We start from the raw sequence: 19,891 nt of genomic DNA on the forward strand, positions 1-19,891 counted from the left end.
TGATAAAACACTTGATCATATTTTCATATTCAGCAACATGTTCTCAGGTTGGGGTTAATGGGCATTTCCCACCTAAGGACTTTTTGTGAAATGAACGTTAATTAAAATCACAACTTGGGTACTGGCCTGATTTTTTATCTTGATTTTATTATTTTAATCTCACTAAGTGAAAGGGATGTTGAGTGTTTCAGGGCTGGTGTTGCGCACACAAACATTCTCATTTGTTTGTGTCAGGCATACTGTGTCCGAGTCCACATGCTTTCTGGTGACACACAGTAAAAAGAGCTATATGTAGAAGGCAGCTTTTTTGGGGATCTACCAAGAGATGGCTTTTAAAATTGTCGAATGGTTGACATTTATGCAGTGCACTCACTTTCTCTCTTCTCATAATTGAATCGCACAAAATGCGCATGAAAGTATGATTGATGCTAAGGTTTCTTAAGGACCGCAGATCAAGCAGAAATGGCGTGCCACAAATCTCAACTCGTACAGTCGTGAAATTGAAAAGAGTTAAGTTGTCTCATTTTGCTGCATCAAAGAGCTGTCAAAAATGTGCTTCAATCATCTTTCATTTGTGGTCTTTGCATGACACATTGGAACTGCAGGGTGTCTCAAAGTTCAGAGATTGCAGTGGACATTGATTTGGTTTCATGACATCAGTCCGAATTCTCTTTGGTGATCGGCTGTCTACATTTACCAGAAACAAGTTTAAGGGGTGTGACTCAAGGACAGTATCGTAGCTCAAATGTAATCCCAGCCACTGGAGGGTGATTTCCGTGATTAACGTCCCGTGAAACTAGCATCTTCATATGGATCCCGGCGGAGAGCTGAAAGGGCAGCACACCAGGGAGCATTCTTCAGTCCCAGCCACGATCTGCGTGCGTAACTGCCATATCGTGTTTGTCCAAATGATCTCATGTGCCCTTTAACGCAGTGAGGGGACTGGCGGTTCAAACTGTTAAGTGTGCAACCCACCCGAGTTAGGTGAAAACCTCAGTTAAACCCCGGCCGCCCCGGTGCTCGGTCCGTCTGGGCGCATCAAGGATTCTCACAGCCCCGTAAAGGAGTGTCTTGTGATTCACAATGCTTACCAGAGACTCTTGAGAGCACATCAGCTTTTACGCTTCGTTACACAACAGTCCTGTTCCCCTGGGCTCTCTCCTGGCATCGGCCCACATGACCATAAAGGGGATTTGCTAAAGAGCAATGTCGCCCGGCCTGCAAACGGCAACCCTGCTTTGCTTTTTTTTCTTATGGATATTGTTACCGTTGCTTGCCAACATCGCAAATCAACAGCATCAGACTGAGAATCGCCACAAGGACTTAATGGCTTAAACACGCTGCAGTGCAGTGGGGAGGGGGGGGGGGAGCAGAGTTTGGAGGCAGACCCTAGGCCTAATTGCATGCCAGCAGAAGGGATTTAGACACTAATGCTGCCGGGGAGCACATGAGAGAAAAAAAAGAGAGAGAGAGAGCGAGGGATAGAGAAAGGCCCATGGGTCGACCATCACAGACGCACCTAATCCACTCACTCTATCCCTTTTCTGTCTGTCGGTTGTTCTCACACACACACACAGTGCCACGCCTTCTCCCATGTTCTCACCTTTGACCCTACGATCACCGCATGCAAGCCCACCTTTTCAAGCAGCACAAACCTCTCTGAAAAAGAGCGGCCTAAAAGAATTGAGACCCTAGAATGATGGCTAAGCACACACACACACACACACACACACACACACACACACTGGCACGCACACGTCTGTGTGACCGGTGAACTGGATGGCTCTCTGTCCAGAGTTTATTGAGCTCAGTTGCAGCTCCTCTGCCATAGGCTTCCAGCTGCTCGGACACACAGGTCCGTCCCCAGCCATCTCCCCCGACCACGTCACATCACATGACTGTGACTCAGGGCATGAGTACGACTCAGGGCATGTGTACGACTCGTGTTGCGTTAGCTAACATTTGGGGTCTAGGCCGGAACCAGGTCCCTCAGAGGGGCCCCGATCCTCTTGTCGGGCTCAGACAGAGAGCAGGGCTCTGGGGGGGGAGCGCTGTCTCAAAGCAGAGACAGCGCTCTCTGCTTTGATATTTCCTCCCCCAGCCAGACTGGGACCCCGCTTTGAACCCGGGTAGGAAACGTGTCCCCCTCCCCATGAAGTCTGTGTTCAAACACAGCTAGTCAGCAGATGAGGCGCCCTCCGGTGGCTCAAAGGGGAAGAGCGAGCCCCTTAGCCAGTCAGGGGAAATGTCCTACATGTCTTCCCCTTTTTCTCCCTGCTCTCCTGTCTCTCTCTCTCTCTCTCTGTCTCTCTCTCTGTCTCTCTCTCTGTCTCTCTCCCTCTCTCCAACTGTCTTTACTACAAATAAAGCTGAAAAAGGCACCAGAAAAGTGCCACTCAGCAGATGATGGTGCTGCCCTTCAGCTGTAGTTTGAGTGCTTCAGAGCAGTTGCTGAGAACGTTGAGCAGGGACATGCCTGTGTCTGTGAGAGACGCTGAAGGACTGACCAAGGGCGGGTCAGATGGATGCATGATTGGCTTCTTTTGCAGTGTGTGAACCTACTCACACACATCCTTCTCTTCCAGGCGAGCATCCAAGAAAATCTCCTGACCTTCAAGATGGAATTCCCATGTTGCCTAGTCCAAATATACAAAGGTAACACATGCTATTCCTTCCATTTTTTTTTATGAATGGCAGCATGGGACAAAATATATAATATATATTTAATTTATCTGTATACAATATGCAGATCTATAAATTACTCCAATGTAAAATGACTAAATGTAAATCATGAAAAATAGAAACTGCATTAGATGTTGGACTGTTTTGGCTAAACAGTGTTTGCTTATTTGGAAGCAAATTGATGGGTCCCCTCCCTGGTGCAGGACAAGAGCCTTCAGATACACCCCCGGGTTGCTGGAGAGGAGAGACGGCGTGGACGAGGGGCAAGAGGTGGACGGCAGACCCCGGAGCCCCGCGGACCCCTTCCTGGCAAAGACCAGCAGCTCGGAGTGGAACAGCTCCGACGATCTGGCCGGACCCTTCTCCGAACAAGACGACCCCGTCCTCCCAGCCCAGCCACGCTCCCACAACCTCCCCCCGCCGCCACCCCCCAAGACCCCTGGCCCCCGCCCCTCCGAGCTGGAGCTGGGCATCCTCGCCCGCCGCCTGGACGTTCCGCCCCGCACCGGCCCCGCGCGGAACCAGCCCAAAAGCAGCCCGTCCACCCCCTCCCTGCGCAGGTGGATCGAGACGCCCGCCGAGCACAAGCACTCCTCGGACGCCAGCTCCAAGTCGGGCTCCTCCGACCAGGACAGGAACGAGCTGTCGGCCAGCGAGAGCGAGGAGAGGTACCCCAGCCCCCGGCCCGGCGACGACGGCGGCGATCCCGACTCCCCCGCGCCCAACGAAATGGCTCTTCCCACCACCTACTTCTCAGTGGACAGCTGCATGACGGACACATACCGGGCCAAGTACCACAAGAGACCCGTTCTGTACCTGATGACCGACTCGAAAGGCGGGGAGCGCAGCTCGTCGGGGGAGAGCGACCCGGACGACGGCGGGCTCCCTGTTCCCGCGGCCCAGCCCGCAGAGCCCCCCAAGGCGAGGGCCGAATCAAGTTACTCCACCAGCAAACCCACCGCCAAATGGTACCCCGTCACTTCGAAGGGACTGGATGAACATGGGTATCTTTGATGGAGAAAAAAAAACGGTTCCGGTGGAATAATAGTAGTAAATAGCCAAACCCACTTGTATCTCTCATGGACTGTGCTGACAGCCCTGTCAGGAGGATGTTGAAATGCTTATACAGATGGCTCCTCAGACAGCAAAACGTGGATCCAGATGCCAAAGAGATTGTTCATGCGAGGCAGTGAATGAAAGTGTAGCGTGTCTTCAGAATGGGATGGGTCCTTTGTGACTCGGCCCTGCAGTAATGGTTTGTGCCTCTAGATGGCACTGATTATGCACAGAAGAAAGCCAAAATAAACAGCGACTAAAAAGGATCCATACCCTGGATGGTAATATGTTGTTGATTAAGGAAACATCTAGCTGTTGACCCAAGGGTTGTGTGGTGAAAGAATGTCTCCCTACAAGCCACTTCCCCCTCAAGAGATTAAAAAGTTCACTTCTACGTAATATCCCTAACTTCTATGTAAGTAAGCCATGGAATATTAGTAGAACTTTGTTGAATCACCCTCGTTTCTGGCGGCTATCCTAGGCCTGCTGTATTTTTTTTATGTGATGATACAACGTACAGGTCCTTCAGCCTCGAGCAGGTTCCCTCCTGATGACTTTGAGGAACAAGGGTTTTTGGTAGATTGTGAATAGTTATGATAGTCACATGTCTAGGAGCAGCACTTTAAAATGGACGCCCTTAGCTCCTGGTAGGGCACAAGGTGAAGAGGGGGTGAATGTGTTTAATGTCGGCTAGTTCAAGAGGCAGTCTTAGAGCATTGTGGCGCACGTCCTTGCTGCCTTTTGACCCCCCCCCCCCCCGCCCACCCCCGCTTAACTGTGTTAGGACTTTTCATTCCAAATTAGGAGACCCTTTACTTGCACACTCCTTCCAGTTCATAAGCTTTTGTCCTTCGTTCGTGTCGATTCTTTGCACCCGAGGTATAAGGTTTTTACGTAAGGGAGATGACATCTCTCCAGTAAGTCAGACGAATGCTTCTTTGAACAATTGGACTTCCTTAACAAATCTGTTTGTGTAGTGGTGAGAGTCAGTCATGTTCTGAAAGGATTGAAGAGTGTCTTAATGTGCTTGAGGTGTTTCTGAGCAGGGTGTGTTGGAGCAGGACCCCAGAGATCAGCCGTGCGTAGATTTACACGTCCTTTTCGTTCAGTTTGGCGACTAATTCTGTAAATTAATGTTTTCGATTTATTTCCGTGTTTTATATATATATATATATATATATTGCTCAGCAGATTTGATGCACAGTGCCTTTCTATTTTTCTATGTCACAAGTTTGAATAGGAGCCATGGGTTTGTACAAAATGTAATTGGAAATTATTTTATAATTTCATTTGTATTGATTAACAAGTGTTTAATAAACAATTTAATTTAACCATAACAAAGCCAGTGTATCTCTTTGTATACGATTAATAGCATTCATCACCAAGGTATTGTTTTCAGTTTCCAAAGTAATGTTCAAACACCTTTACCTCTTCTTTTGATGGGGACGTCTTTATCTAAAGCATTAACTTAACATATCTATCACAAAACAGCCCTTATTCAGAAATGATTGCATTAACATTCCACTATGAATAAATGAGACATGCTTTATCAAAGTTTGCCCTGTCGATGGATTGGAGCGACATTACTCTGCTACCATCTGCTGTACATATGACTGCATGGCAACAATGAGACGAACATATTTATACTGTAAATGAATAGGAGTACCCTTTCAAAAAAAAAAAGCTATTTAAAAGAGCTTTTATTAACAAAATAGCAACTCAAACTTTTTTAAAGGAAGGTCAGCCTTCTTTCAAAGACAAACCAGACCTGTCTCTCAGTTGCTGATTCCAATGGTATGAACTTTACCTTTGACCAGACTGAACATTTTCCAGCAGCATTGCTGGCGTATTGCTGGCATTAGATGCAATATGGCGCAAAACACAAACAGAAGGCTCTATTTTGTTTGCAACCCATTATTATGGACGTGGTGGTAGCAAAGCCCTTTGGCACATCAACTCACATTGTAAACACTACCGATACACAAACAAGGTTTAATCCAGTAAACCAGTTATTACATCTGTTACAGTACTGCGGTGATGTAGGTTTACTAAACATAAAAATATCACCAAATACGGTTAGGGTTGTGGCCATTTCTAAGCTTTTCATAAACCATAATTTAGCACATAAAACATTGTTTTTTGTTTCAATAAAATACTGATCATGAATGCAAGCCTCTTAGTCCCCACAGATGTTGTTCATAAAGGGAAGTTCATTAATGAGGACAGGTCGGCTATTCATTAACGTTACGGTACATTAGCCATGGCTGTGCTCAATTTGAAGTTTGCCATTTATAGATTAAAAGTGCGTGTGTTCTGGCAGCTTTCATCAAGCTAATGCTCATTTTATACATTAAAAATATATTGAAATGATTGTCTTACAGTGAAATTTAGGATCAAATCCTAGCAAGGTTTTTTTAATAAATGAGGCACCATGGTTTCTAAACTAAATTGACTGAAGCAAATGATAAGTTATCAAGGATTTACTAGACTGTTGAAGGCACTTGTTTATCTGGATACAAATGTGTTTATCAAGGAAATAAATATTGGGGTGAATACGATACGCAATTAAATAATAACAAAATAAAAGCCTGCTGTCATAAATATCATGTAGTGAGATCCTGAACAGGGAGTGTCATTGTGGAATACTTTATCGACAGACAAGTTCAAGTTCTCAATGAATAATAAAACACACAGAAAAGTGTTTCAGCCTAACATTTACAGTGCTTTTCCGGTCATCCACCCTACTTCCTATCTACACAAGCCCACCGTATTCAAAATGTGCCTTATCCTGAGGAGCAACATTGAATCGTTTTACTATTGTTAGAAGTGTTTGTGCAAATGAATGACATAAATAGCCCCATCACTAACCGTAACTGTCAGTGAACGACATTAGCATGAAGTTGGTTTGTCTCTAGGATGTCATTTAGAAGGTGAAATCTTTAGAGGGGTGGGCCTACTCAGGAGTCACAACTGTGGCCCCAGCACCTGAGGGATGGGGGGGAGAGGGAGGAGAATGAAGGCAAACGATGTGGGTTTTCATTCGCCAGATGGGCAAATCTCACAGCTAATTAACTGACTAAACACGTGACAAGGAAAGGTCCTCCCTGATGAAGCGGTAAAGTCTTGGCCCTGTAATTTATGGGCAACGACAAAGTCCCCAGACGCAGACGCCATCAGGACAAAAACGTGGTCTGGAGAGCGAGAAGGGCTGTTCACATCGTAGGTCGACAGATCCTGTTAGATGGAAATGACTGAATTTTATTTTCTTGGTGAAGATTGTTCACAGTTGTTCATAGCAAAGCATTTCCTTGTTTTCTACTCTAGAAATTTAGCTAAACCTAACAGGTTTTGTTTTTTATTTTTTATTTAAATTATGCATTGTTAATTTAGTTGATTGGGTGACAATAATTCCTTTCAGTAAAATATGATAACGGCTTTAATTCTACATTTACTGAACCTTTTGAGCCGTGTGGCTGATGTACAGTGTATCCAGATGCATTTTGAAACAGATACCAATACTCACAAATACTCAATCATGACCAACATGTGAAACCACCGGACGATGCCTACACACAGGGGTGCCCGCAGGAATTTTGGGCCTCATGAAGGAAAAAAGTTGATTATTTACATTCGGTTTCTTATTTTTTGGGGCCCCTGTCAGTCAGGGGCCCTTGGAATTGTCCTTTTCCCCCCTATACGGCGCCCCTGCCTACACACACTGTCCTGTATCCCACATCATGCGTCCCCCCTTCCAACACTGCACTCCCACTCTACACCTTGTCAAACTAGAAGGCAGGTGGCGATGTCACCAGAGTAGGCCCATATCTTTACACGCCGTCACCGATCCCAATCCCAATTTCCCTCAAAAAGGCCTTCAGAAAATTAAGCACTTTGGAGAGAGGAACATTAAAACTGCCACAGTTGGGAACAGGGATTATCAGGCAATATTGGAAAAATGACCAAATAAGGGACGCAATCCAAAGTATAATTTTGACTTGAAGGGGAAACTTGTCCCAGCTAGACAATTCTATATACTGCTTCTGTTTTAATACACAGCCATCCATCCTCTCATACAGGCTGACAGGGATGCTTAAAGCTTTCCTTCGCTTTTTACTGTTCATCCCTTCACAGCCATCCTTTTATTCAAACTCTAGAGGGCAGCCTGGCCTAAACATGACAAATGACACCACTCTATCCCCAGAAAACTTCTGATCACTAGTGAAAATCTAACAGACTGCACATCGATGTTTATAATAAACAGCTTGCAAAGAAACTCATGTTCATATACAGATAGGAGTTTCTAATCATCACATTCCCTAGCTAAGCAGGCTTGAACTTGAACCTGTATCTTTTTAGATGACTATATTTTTGTTATATCACATGGATTGGCATTGCTAATTCTAATCTTGAGGTATTCCGTGGTAGGACAGAGTTTGCAAACCACAGACTTCCCAATACCTAGTTGAGATATGCAGTGAGGGTTGTATATCTGTGTGCATCGTCTGTACCATCGGGGTGGCAGTCTCCTGACTGCAAGAGTTATCTGTCACCAAGTTTGGATGTTTGAGGCTTAGCTGTCTGTGTATTTTAAGTGATATTTGAGTTTGTTTGCCTGTGAGTGTGTGTGAATAAGAGGCTGTGAGTGTATGTGAAGGTGTGTGTGTGAGAGTATGTGAAGGTGTGTGTGTGCAGGATCCCTGTCAACATGGCTCCTCCTCCGCAGCTGGCTTACTTCATTAGGAGCCATCAGCTGAACCGGGCGGACTGTCAGAGGCAGGCTCCTGCTTCCTCGTTTCCCTCTATCCCTCTTCCTCTCCCAACCTCTCGTTCGCTCGCTCTTCTTCTCCCTACCTCTCGCTCGCTCGCTCACACACCATCTACATGTGATTTCTTACTCTATCCACCCCCCTCGCTCTTTTTTTCTCTGCCTGAGTTTTCTCCTAATCTACCTTCCTTCTCTCTCCCATCCTCTCATTCTTTCTATTCTGCCTGTTTTTTTTTTTTTTTTTTTTTAGGACACATTCTGTATTAAATGTTTTTATTTGAACAGAAGATGTCATGGAAAATGGCCTACCACTGATAAAAGCCTCCAGGGTCTAAGGTAATAATTTTGGGAAGAAGAGAACTTGAATAAAACTCCACCTTTCAACCTTCTTTGAAAGTAAAAAAGCTGGATGAAATGTACGAATAGAAATGCTAAAACTGTATGAATATATATATATTTATAAAAAGTATGTTTTTGCTTTATTTTATTTGAACAATAGATGTCCCTGTACCTTAGGCCACCAGTAGTAATACAAGCTGGGGACTGGGAAGTATTTTATAGATGGGGGTCAGATGGATGAACGGTTAGGGAATTGGGCTACCAATCAGAAGGTTTGCGGTTCGATTCTTGGCTGCGACGAATTACGTTGTGTCCCTGGGCAAGGCACTTCACCCTACTTGCCTCGGGGAGAATGTCCCTGTACTTACTGTAAGTCGCTCTGGATAAGAGCGTCTGCTAAATGACTAAATGTAAATGTAAATAGATGAAAAGAAAACCTTTACATACATACAGTATGTACAAGAAATTACTAAATATTATGGCTTTTTAGCAGCTTTTATTTGACTCTTTATAAAACGGTTCCCTGGACCTTAGCAAAAAGTGAATACAATTTAGGAAAAAAAGCAACATTTTGGGAGATTTCCTTTTTTTAAACCCCTACCCAAATGTAACTGTGTAAAATATTTAATTTGAGCAAAAGATGTCCTCTGACCTTACAGCAGAACCAATAATAACAGCTGGAGCCTGGGAAAGCATTTTAGAGAGAGAATTTACTTTACATTGTAACTACTGTACTATATTTATAATAACTCTGAAAATGACTTTTTAACGATACATAAAAAGTCCCCCCGTTTCCCTTTCCATCTTTGAGCTTTTTTTACATTTATTTAGAAAAATCATGTTTTTATTTGGATAAGATATCACTGGCTCTTTACCAACCATTCAACCTTTTGTTTGGAACATCCAGAATCAACTCAATTCAGAAGGTGAAGTGTCTTTTACATCAATGTGAGTTAAATTTTCACCTTACTACCCATCTCCACAAGGGGGCAGTGATGTATCACATCATTCGGACTCAAACTACATCTGCTGCCAGGATAATGGACTTCCACATGTCTCTTCCCCACCCAGGCATCCTCATCTGCATCTGAAAGCATCACTGCACTGACTGCACGGTACAGAGACACAAGCCAAACCTAGGAGAGGGAAAATTACATTTCACATAAAACGACACAAAAAAGGCGGACAATTGCCAAGCCGTGCACAAGGCGTGCCAAGCTGCTAGGGTACGTGGTGAGATCAGTCCCATGTTGCCACCTTCATGCCATCCTGACACCTAACGAATGCGTCTGAGATATCTTCACGTTGCATGTCGTCCTTTTCGGTTTTAAAGCACTCAGTTCGAGGTCACTTGATTTCTAAGACTGTGTTAATGACATGTCTTGATGGAAAAGCTCAGTTCCTCACAGGCGTTAGCTCAACATGAGGATTAGCATGGCAGAGAGAAAGAAAGAGAGCAAGGAAGACAAAACAGAGCACTGGAGGGGCCTTCATGAATAACTGTCTCGGTTTGAGCTTTTTCTCTCTGCTACTGTTGAAGTGTTTAATAGCTTCTCGAAAGGTTTAATCCCTTTGAGGCAGAAAACGCTTTTTTTTTGTCCACTAATCATAATCTTTCATAATTTCCTCCCAAAGAGGTCAGACGGTATTAACATATTAACACTCTGACCCGTGGCAGTATTCTAAATCAATCACGTCCTATCCCCACTCAAGTCCAGTTTAATGACAACCCCATCTGTAACATACATGGGCCCTACGAGTGTAATTTAGTTCAGACTGTGATGGCAGTCAGAGTTCTGACCTGAGTTCTTGCACAAGGACTAAAGCAAAACGAGTACTAAAGAGGACTCCCAAGATTTCCAGATTTTGCATATTAAAGGGGACATTTTAGATTGATCCACATCTTCTTTCCGTTCCAATCCCGAAGGCAACCTGCATGGTCCTTGTGTTGTAGCCGAAGTAACTGAAGATGTGTTGTATACTGTATGTCCAAGAACCAAGTGATGTGTCATGACTATATACCCTGGTGATGTAGGCTCGTATGTCTCTATTTGCCATGACTTTGTCACTGTTACTACCTCCATGCAATCCATCTGAAACCTCTTCGTTCTACGTCTCAGAGAACCGCGATTCAACCCCTCGCCTAGCTTTCCATTTGTTTGAACACCCCTGAGGTGTTTGAAAAGGGTTTCTGGATTAAGTGATCTTTTCTGTTAGACAGTTCCGGAGTTGCTACATACATTTCCCATCATGTTATTATTTGAGTGCAACTTTGTTGGAACTTGGACAGCAAGGAGCCCCCGCACATTAGCCTGGCTTTTTGGTGCAGCGAGTGAGGTAAACATCAGCAGGCAGAACGACTTGATGGCCGCTGTATTCTGGAGCGGGAGTGGGGAGGAACGCAACGGACCACTTGTACATCCAGAAGCGTTGCTTTTTGCCGTCTCCTTGGTAACCGTTACCTGGCTGCCACTTGCAACCGCTGTGCCCGTCACGGTTTGTGATGAAAACACGTTGGTAAAGGAGTGAAACGGAAACCAGGGTAAATATATATATATTAATATGTCTGGAAGGGAGGGAGCGTTTCCAAATGGTTGTGAAGTCTGCAGGCTTAAAAGTGTTGATAACCAGGGATTATCACACCCTTCCCCCTCAAGCAGCTTTGCTTGTGTGTGGTTTGTATGGGTGTTGTGTGTCTCTGTGTATGTGTGTGTGTATGTGAGAAAGTGTGTAGGTGTTTCTGAATGTGTGTGTATGAGAAAGTGTGCAGGGTTTTCTGAGTGTGCGAGTGTGCGTCTGTCTGTGTTTACGCATGTGTGTGTGTGTGTGTTTGTGTGTGTGCACCATGAGCCGTAGGATACAGACTAGAGATGCACTCTCCGACTCCATCCTGCATATTAGGGTCGTTTATGTAACACTTATTTGCATAATTTGCAACGGCGCAACAAAAGCTTCATGTTATCTTCCCCAGCGTGTACAATCAGCCCGCTAATAATCTACCCTTCAATCATCCTGGCGAGTGCATGACTTCACCAATCAGTGTTTGACGCACTCACGAGGAAAGCCTTCTTGTTATCTTCGACACAAGTCTCGACAGACAATGGCAGCGAGCTTGTATGTGGGGAATGCCGTAATCCAACACACATTGTTTGTTGATATGTAAACAGTTTCCAATGGCGTCCTCGCTCTCGGCTGCTGTCAGGCGGCTGATTGACAGGTTGTGAGGAGTGAGCCGCTGGGCGTCTAGGAGACAGAGGTCACCGGGACAACCAGACTGACACATTAGTAGGATCCAGTCGATGCCTGAATGCTACCAAGCAGATCATCATGGTGAATGTTTACCAAACGTCACGTTTACGATCCGTCTAAGATAGGCTGGTCAGTCCTGACTGCCATACTTCCTGTCATGTGATGTCAAGTTTTTCTACGTTTTGTTCAGTACATGCTGCTCAGTTTTGCCAGGCTGTTTTGGACACTTTCATCCGAAACCATTTAGAACAAGTATGTTTGTCTAGACTCTAGAGTAAGTGTACTGATTGCACATCCCAGTCATGGGTACAGTGGAATCATCAGCAGTCACAATGCTAGATCCTACACCTTTAAACTAGATTTAAACTTGTAACAAACTACACACGTTCATTGCATAGATAGGTGAGCCCATCTTTGTACGTCCACCCTCCAAGAACAAATCAAACTGCTCTTTAAGACACCAAGTTGTGTTCAGTCCACTACAGCCTTTTAAAGTATTAAGATGTATGTGGAGACTTTTATGTCCATACTTTTTTTTTCACACTGATGGATATCTGCAGAGGCATTACCTAAGTGCTTTCTGGGCATTCATAGTACAACTGGAAGTCCTCTGGTCCAAATAGTCGTAGTAAGCACCATTGCTCATCTTCAGCATGTACATTAGAGAGGGATGCCCTCGTAATCATGCGCATCATAAACAACTTCATTTTCATTAAGCCTCTTAACGCTAAATGGCAAATTCGTTTTAGACCATGCCATGATTAATGTTCTCAGCCGGCGACGGTATGAGGAGAGGACCGGAGGTGAGGATATCAAATCCCGTCTAGGAAGCACGTTGCACTCGGGGGAATGTTTAGGAGTTTGGGGTCGATCTATTTTTGGGTGGCGACGCGGCAAAGCTGACGTTGTTGAACATCTGCGTCACATTCATCTCGACGCTGTTCTGGGCTGTCCCATCTGTCCTGGAGAAGGTCTGGCTACATGATGGAAGGGCCTTCCTCTGTTAAATCGCCCTGAAATGGATTAGGTCGAAAAGTGTACTAGGCTGTTGATTGTGTTGGCAAGATCGACTCCCACTCCCACTAGTGGACGCCTCCTTTGATGGCAAGGAGAGGAGGACTCATTGACACGCGTGCACACGTAAACGAACGCCCTCACCGACACAACTCTTGCACACTCTCAAACTCAAGCACAGACGCACCAACACGCACAGACACACACACGCGCACAAAGAACCACGAGCGCCGGCAACATCAAATTAATTCATTTTGGATTTCACAAATATGACCTGTGATTGCCGGTTGCCGGAGGTCAGTCAGCAGTTGATACATGAAATGATTGGGCGAACGAGGAGCGCTCCCATTATCTTGTCCCCTGCATTGTAATTATCGCTCCTGCTCTTTCCGCACCGCTGCCCTCGTCTTCTGGCGCCCATTGTAATTGTGATTGACTGGCGCGGCGGCCAAAACATGCCGTCTGAAAAAGGCGTCAGACACACATCTCATAATCGCCCCGCCGCTTGATCCTCCTCCTCCTTCACCCTCCCTGCTTCTCCATCCATCCCTCGCTCCACTCCTCCTCCTCCTTCACCTCCTTCTCCTCCTGACTTTGAGTGGAGCTAGCAGTCGCGCAATGAGGAAAACATCCTCAGGCACATTGGCGACTGAACATTTGCCTCTGGTCTCCCTGTGATATACTGTCGAAGCCAGGTTCACATGCTTTTCTTATTAATGATCATGTAAAACGTTTGGGATTCAATGGACTCGTCACATTTAGAGGCACATTGCTCTATGAACGCGAAAACAGTCAAGGGCCGCTGTAGTCGACCAGTCCATCTTAATTAGACATGACGGAGCCATATCTTGAAGGCACCAGCAAATGGAGGGATGCCGTCGAGCAACATGTGCTTCCAATGTCACAGTGGGGTTCCTCAGCTGTCCCAGAGACGGAGAGGACGGCCGCGCTGAGTGACCCGGGCCTGTCAGAGAGGGAGGTTCATCACCACGCATCTGAGAGGGGCATCGATCCCAACCTCGCCCCCGGGAAAACCGATTGGAGAAGACCGGAGGAGACTCTGTTTCTCTCTCTCTCCCTTTCCCTCGCTCTCCCACTATCTCTATCGCACACACAAGCACGCACGCTATGTGACATTCGGGGAGGACAGTCGGGGATCAGCACCAGTGATGGATCATCAGACGGACCGTGGCTGGGAAATAGGCCTTCAATGGAAACCCAAACATTTGTCAAGCATCCGTCTGTGCTTATTTTAGAAAGAGAGAGATGGAGTACCATCAAATCCATATTTTCGACGACCAAATAAATCTTGACGGCGGTGATGGAAGACGCTTCCTGTGTGGAGGACTTTGACGTGAACTTGAATGTTTCTAGTATGTTCTACATCCAAGCAGTCTCATTTTGGTGTAAGACAAATATTCAGGGTGCTGACATTACTCATAATGTGTTGCAGGGGCCATTAAAGCATATCAAGAGAACCATTATGACAATGAGAGTAAACAGACTAGAAGACACAAAGCACTCTATTACAGTGGCATTCCACTCTCTACTTCAGCGTTAAAGAGGTAATGCATCACAAATAATGTACAACCAAAGATGAGCGAAGTTAAAGAGAAAACGAATTAGGAGACTAATCTTTTCGCCAGGAGCTTTACCTATAATGGATATAATCTATGGACTTTAATATGTTTGAGAAAGCGCTTAGTGGCTATCCATCTTCTAGTGTGCCCAGAGGCACAGGGAAAAAGCTGAAATGGAAAATCTCATAAGAGATATGTCACATAGGCTGTTTCTTTGTTGGCACGACTCCAGGGGCATGTCGGTCAGTTTTGCCACACTATTCATTCCCGATTTCATTATTTTAATCTTCCTGACACCTTCCATCGACAAAAATTAGTAGGATGCACTTGGCATCGTATTTTATGCATATTGCACCGGTATCTCTCTAGGTGTTTTATCGACACAGATGCGCGCGCACACACACATTCACACTCACACAGAGGACCATTACAAACAAGGATACAGATGTATTCTAAGTGGTTCCCTCCTGAGAGATGCTTTTATCTGTTTGTATTCATTTCCAATAAACATATTCTCTAGGTACTCAGTGCAAAAAGAGAAACATACATTTGAAATCATTTCCAAAGTTTCATTTTCAATCATATTCAAATTCCCCCAAAATCTTGTGATTGGTATTGTCCAATCATTTCAAATACTCTATCTGTGATTGTTTGAACCATCACATTTGTGTAAGATGAGGACTCCATTTTAATTGCAAATGCTGTAGCTTCAGTATTTTCAGCACAACCCAGAACATAGATTTTGTAGGCGGACAGCATTGACTCAACAGAGACTGAGGTCACCTCCTGCCAGCACCATCAATGTAACTTCCACTAATGAAGCAAGTAAACTGTTGGAGTATCCTCCCAGTCCATATTCAAACTACTTTACCCCACCAGAGCGATTTGCATGTGTCTCCTGAAGCAAGAAGGTTTTAAGTTGTCAAACAAATGCAAAATGTCCACAATTGTCCAAGTTTAAATCTTAAGATTTCTGTTCAGTATCATTTTCAAGCTTGAATGATTAACCGTAATATATACTGTACTTGTTTTGGTACAAAGGCAATCAGGCATAATACACATTCTATCATGCAAAGAACTGGAAGATTTTTTAGACGATTTATACATAGTCTCCCTGTCTGTCTAGATAATTATGAATGAACTACAATTTGATCTTTCTGGGATGTTGCTAAAACAGATGGGTGGTGTTTTAAAGGGGAATACAGATGGTTGTGGTCATAGTTACTGGTTTCAATCCTGGACCTTGTTCACCTTGTTAATGAGAGGTGACTGCAGCGTCTGTTTGGTCACCTGAGACACACACTTCCTGTCATCCACCTTCCGGACGCCTGGTGAGGTTGTGACCCCATGAATAGGCTTTGACCGGGTTGTTAGGTTTTTCCTTATAGAGGCTGCTGGCTCCCTGTTGACCTTTGACCTACAGACTGAAGATGTGTCTGTCTTCCCAGACTCCCATCAACATGACGAAACCGTGTATTTGACTAACCTTTCTTTGTCTCTATGTTCTAATGTACAGGTTGATACTTGTTCTGAAAATTCGGATCTTTTAGCACACCCACAAAAGCTTAAAATTCCCAAAGGGGAAAATTATTTGTGAGGCCTCTTTAATCCTGATACATACTTTCCAAACAGTTACTGTACCTTTCAAAAACATACATTTTCTCCCCCTGCAATCGCCCATTCATGTGTAATCACCGGCGCTACTGTAGAAAAGAAATGGAATGTGGCCTGATTCCTGTGGCTGGACCAGCAGTCCTGGCGACAGTAGATCGTTGCACTCGAGGACTCTTCTATTATCCCCCACTCCCAATGAAAATGATGAAACCGCAAGAGAACGTGTGGTGCACGCCATAAAGCTAATCCTGTGGCCTTCTCATGGTAATGAGCGCACTCTGAAAAAGGGGATGTCTCCAAAGGGTTTGCTGGTATGGAGCCACTTGAGTGCTTAATCATAGTGCTTGATTATGGCTGGCCATTAGAAAGTTGTGAGTCAGCCCCACTCATGGACTGGAAGGTATTCTGGTACGCTTGATTGAATTCAACTCGCTCGGCCTCTCTGTTATCCTTGCAGTTGCAATCTGTAAAGCTTGGTACCATTGAATAACTAGACCCTGCCAAATGAATGGCTCATGCTTTAGCATGATGTGTGCAACTGTTCAGTATGACTCAAGGCACCCGGATGCTGGTCTAGCAAGGAAAACAGGACTTGTGGGGCACATCATTATGTGATGCATAGCTGGCACATCCCATCATGAAACATCACCGTGGGGCCAAGTCCGTCTTCTCATCCATGTTGCGGCCAGGGACATGGGAAAGAGAGCAATCTGTTCCGCATGTTTTTACATTGGGGTTCTTTGCAGAGGTAACCCTTGATCACAGGGAGAACATGCAAACTCCACGCAGAAAGGCCCGGGCGATCTGAGCTCCCCCTCCTGAGCACTGAACAGTGCCCCATGCAGGAATCGAACCCATGACTTTCTAGCTGTGAGGCGGCAGTGGCTTGCTGTGCCACCGTGAAGATGACCAGATTCGGGATTGAACCCTGCCGTAAGGCCAATGCCCACACGGTGGCTCTTAACTGGTGAGCCACAGAGGCGCCTGTACATGTTCGGAAGGTGGAAGAGTCCAAGTCTGTGACATGAAAGAAGAACGACTCATTATGAAAGTACAGGAAACCATCCATAAAGACTTTTTGCTCCTTTTCATTTTTAAGCTCCCTTCCATGCTATTGATTGACAAGCCTGCTGTTGACATGCTGACTTTGGGTACCAAGCAATTATTTTCCTCTTTGGGGTTTTCAGGCTGCCATAAGCTCTTCCTATCCCAACATCTAAAGCAACACTCTGTGCCACGTATCCCCCGAAAGCCGTCTGTCTAAGCCTAATAACGTCAGGACGAGATTTGCCTAACGCCAATTAAAAATCGGAGCTCCGTGTTCATTGACGGAGGCGTGGAAAGAAGGTCTTCCTCCAAATCCAGTTGCTAATTGCAGATGTTGCTGCTCACAGGACATCAGGTTACTAACGCACACGAGCCTCTCTGCGCGTCCTGTTCTTTGATGACACTGGTGAGGGGATTCTTCTCATTGTGTATCGAGATCTCCGAAAGTCCCTGCACAGCATCTTCTCCCCCTGGTTTTTGCTCTCTCTCTACACAGCCTAAACTACCGTCTTTGTCCTCCCTCTCTCCTTTCAAGTCTTTTTTTTCTGCTTTTTTTTTGCATCGTGTCATTGTGTCACTGGGCACACCTGCTTCTTGCAGCTGTCAATTACTCCACTGAGTTACAGACTGGCACACAATTAGGGTCCGCCTCGCGCACTGGCCCACGCTGGTAATGAGTTTCCCCAGTCATTGATCAAAGTCACAATCGCAATCCAGCCCCGAGTTTCCCAATTAATTTTCCCTTTTTTTATGGTATCCAAAGTGCATCTATGTTGAGCCACGTGAGACCCATTGCTCTATTTTAAATCCCAACGTCAAAGCTGTTTGCTGTAGCTCACAGACAAGAGAAGGTAAGCTAATTTGAACGTCACAGTAGAGTTGTTTGTAAAGCAAAGCTGTGAGGGATTGAAGCTACTTGAGGAACCAAGCTATTACCATTTTCCATTCTTTTGAGGACTGGGTATGGCTGGCCGGCATGCTAACCATGTTGGAGCGAGAGCCAACACCAATGGCTTATTTCACATCCAGTTTCAAATCTAAAAGGATTTCCCCACCAAATGTGTATCAACACAAAATGGAACGTAACAAACGACACAGCAATTTGATTGTCCACTTTCAGTGCCAGTGCTGGCCAAAACTCAAACACTTTCAAAAGCTGCTTGATGTGTTTTAATGGAGCTTGTGTCTGATCATCAGGAGACGCATGTACTTCTACTTCTCATTACACGGGTGTCAGGCACATAATAGAGGTATGACATTGCTTGTTTGTTTTCCACTGGATGTGAAACTTACCGGAGCACGATAGGAGAGGTGTAGGAGAGGGAGGGATGGGGGAATGAGCAAGGGAGGAGGGGATGGGTTGGAGCGGGGAAGGGAGGTTGGGGGTGGACCACGATAAGTGTTCGGAGCTGCAGGTCTGGGAGTGTCCCAGCAAAGCTTCCGTATCAAAACAAAATGTCTGCTGTGGCCAGACTAGGAGGCTCGATGGACCAGTCTTGGTGTTCTCTCTTTTTGCATTTTCAATCAAGAAACAACCACAAGTCTTCGCTTACCTTAAGAAAATAAGGCAAAACTGATGTTTTCGGGGACTTCAAATTAGAAGCACATAACTCAAAGACTGGAATCTCATTGTAAACACATGATGAAGTATAAATGGATGTCCACGCCTCACCACCAGGAAAAGAAGTGGTGAACATGATGATCCAAACAACCAGAATGGCTGGTCGAGGAGAACCGTTGGTGAAGGTAGAACTGCACAGCATGAAGGCTCTGAGCTCTATCTTGTTTACAATAAGTTACCGCATTTAATCAATAATGTAATACTAATACTACTACCACTACTACTACTACTAATAATAATACTATTAATTAACATAGCTGCAAGCAGCAATGGCGGATTCCTCCTCAAAATTGCACACTATTGTAAGATTTACATATTAGAGGGTTACACTTAACTGCCAACAAAGGAACTGTAAAAGCACATTTCATCCTGCAGATTTCTAAATGTCTGTATGGACATTTGGAACCACTGGCTCCAGTGTTCCAGACACCATGCTTGAGCAAACTGAGCCACAGGCACTGTCATGTTTGGAAAGCGTGTTTGCATGAGTCCACTCAGTGACTAACAAGAACATGGGAATACACTGTCCAATGCAGTCTCACAATATCAATAAAAATACAACTTTTACACACATGATGCAAGAAATCCAATAGGATGGCTAGATGTAGCATGATCTTATCTACAAAACTCAAGATTTCTGGCCCCTTTCATGTTGTGTCGTGAAGGCTGACTTTTTATCCAGATGTAATATCAAATGAATATCAAATGAATATCAAATGTCAAAAGAGAAGATATTTCTTGTCCAGATATAGTATCAAATGAATGGCCAGTGTCCAGAAGGCTGACATTTTGTCCAGATATAATTTCAAATTAATGTCAATTGTCTCATTTTACACAGTACTTCAGAGTAATAATATTTATTTAGCAGACAATTTTTTATCTAAAGCGACGTTTAGTTTGTGGGGGGATTTGTCCCTGCGACCT

The 19,891-nt window shown here is 44.8% G+C and overlaps 1 protein-coding gene across 2 annotated transcripts in view; it reads left to right on the forward strand.

Moving 5' to 3' along the window:
• The window catches only part of LOC136967681 (inactive ubiquitin carboxyl-terminal hydrolase 53), a 34,617-nt gene extending 29,538 nt beyond the window's left edge, over positions 1-5,079 (forward strand). For both annotated transcript variants that reach the window (XM_067261567.1, XM_067261566.1), the window contains exons 15-16: positions 2,586-2,655; positions 2,886-5,079. In XM_067261567.1, coding sequence (XP_067117668.1) covers positions 2,586-2,655; positions 2,886-3,696 — 881 coding nt within the window. In that variant the 3' untranslated portion in view covers positions 3,697-5,079. The remainder of the gene's footprint in view (positions 1-2,585; positions 2,656-2,885) is intronic.
• The last annotated feature ends 14,812 nt before the right edge of the window (positions 5,080-19,891 follow it).

This window comes from Osmerus mordax, chromosome 23, assembly GCF_038355195.1.
Source record: "Osmerus mordax isolate fOsmMor3 chromosome 23, fOsmMor3.pri, whole genome shotgun sequence".
Taxonomy (NCBI): domain Eukaryota; kingdom Metazoa; phylum Chordata; class Actinopteri; order Osmeriformes; family Osmeridae; genus Osmerus; species Osmerus mordax.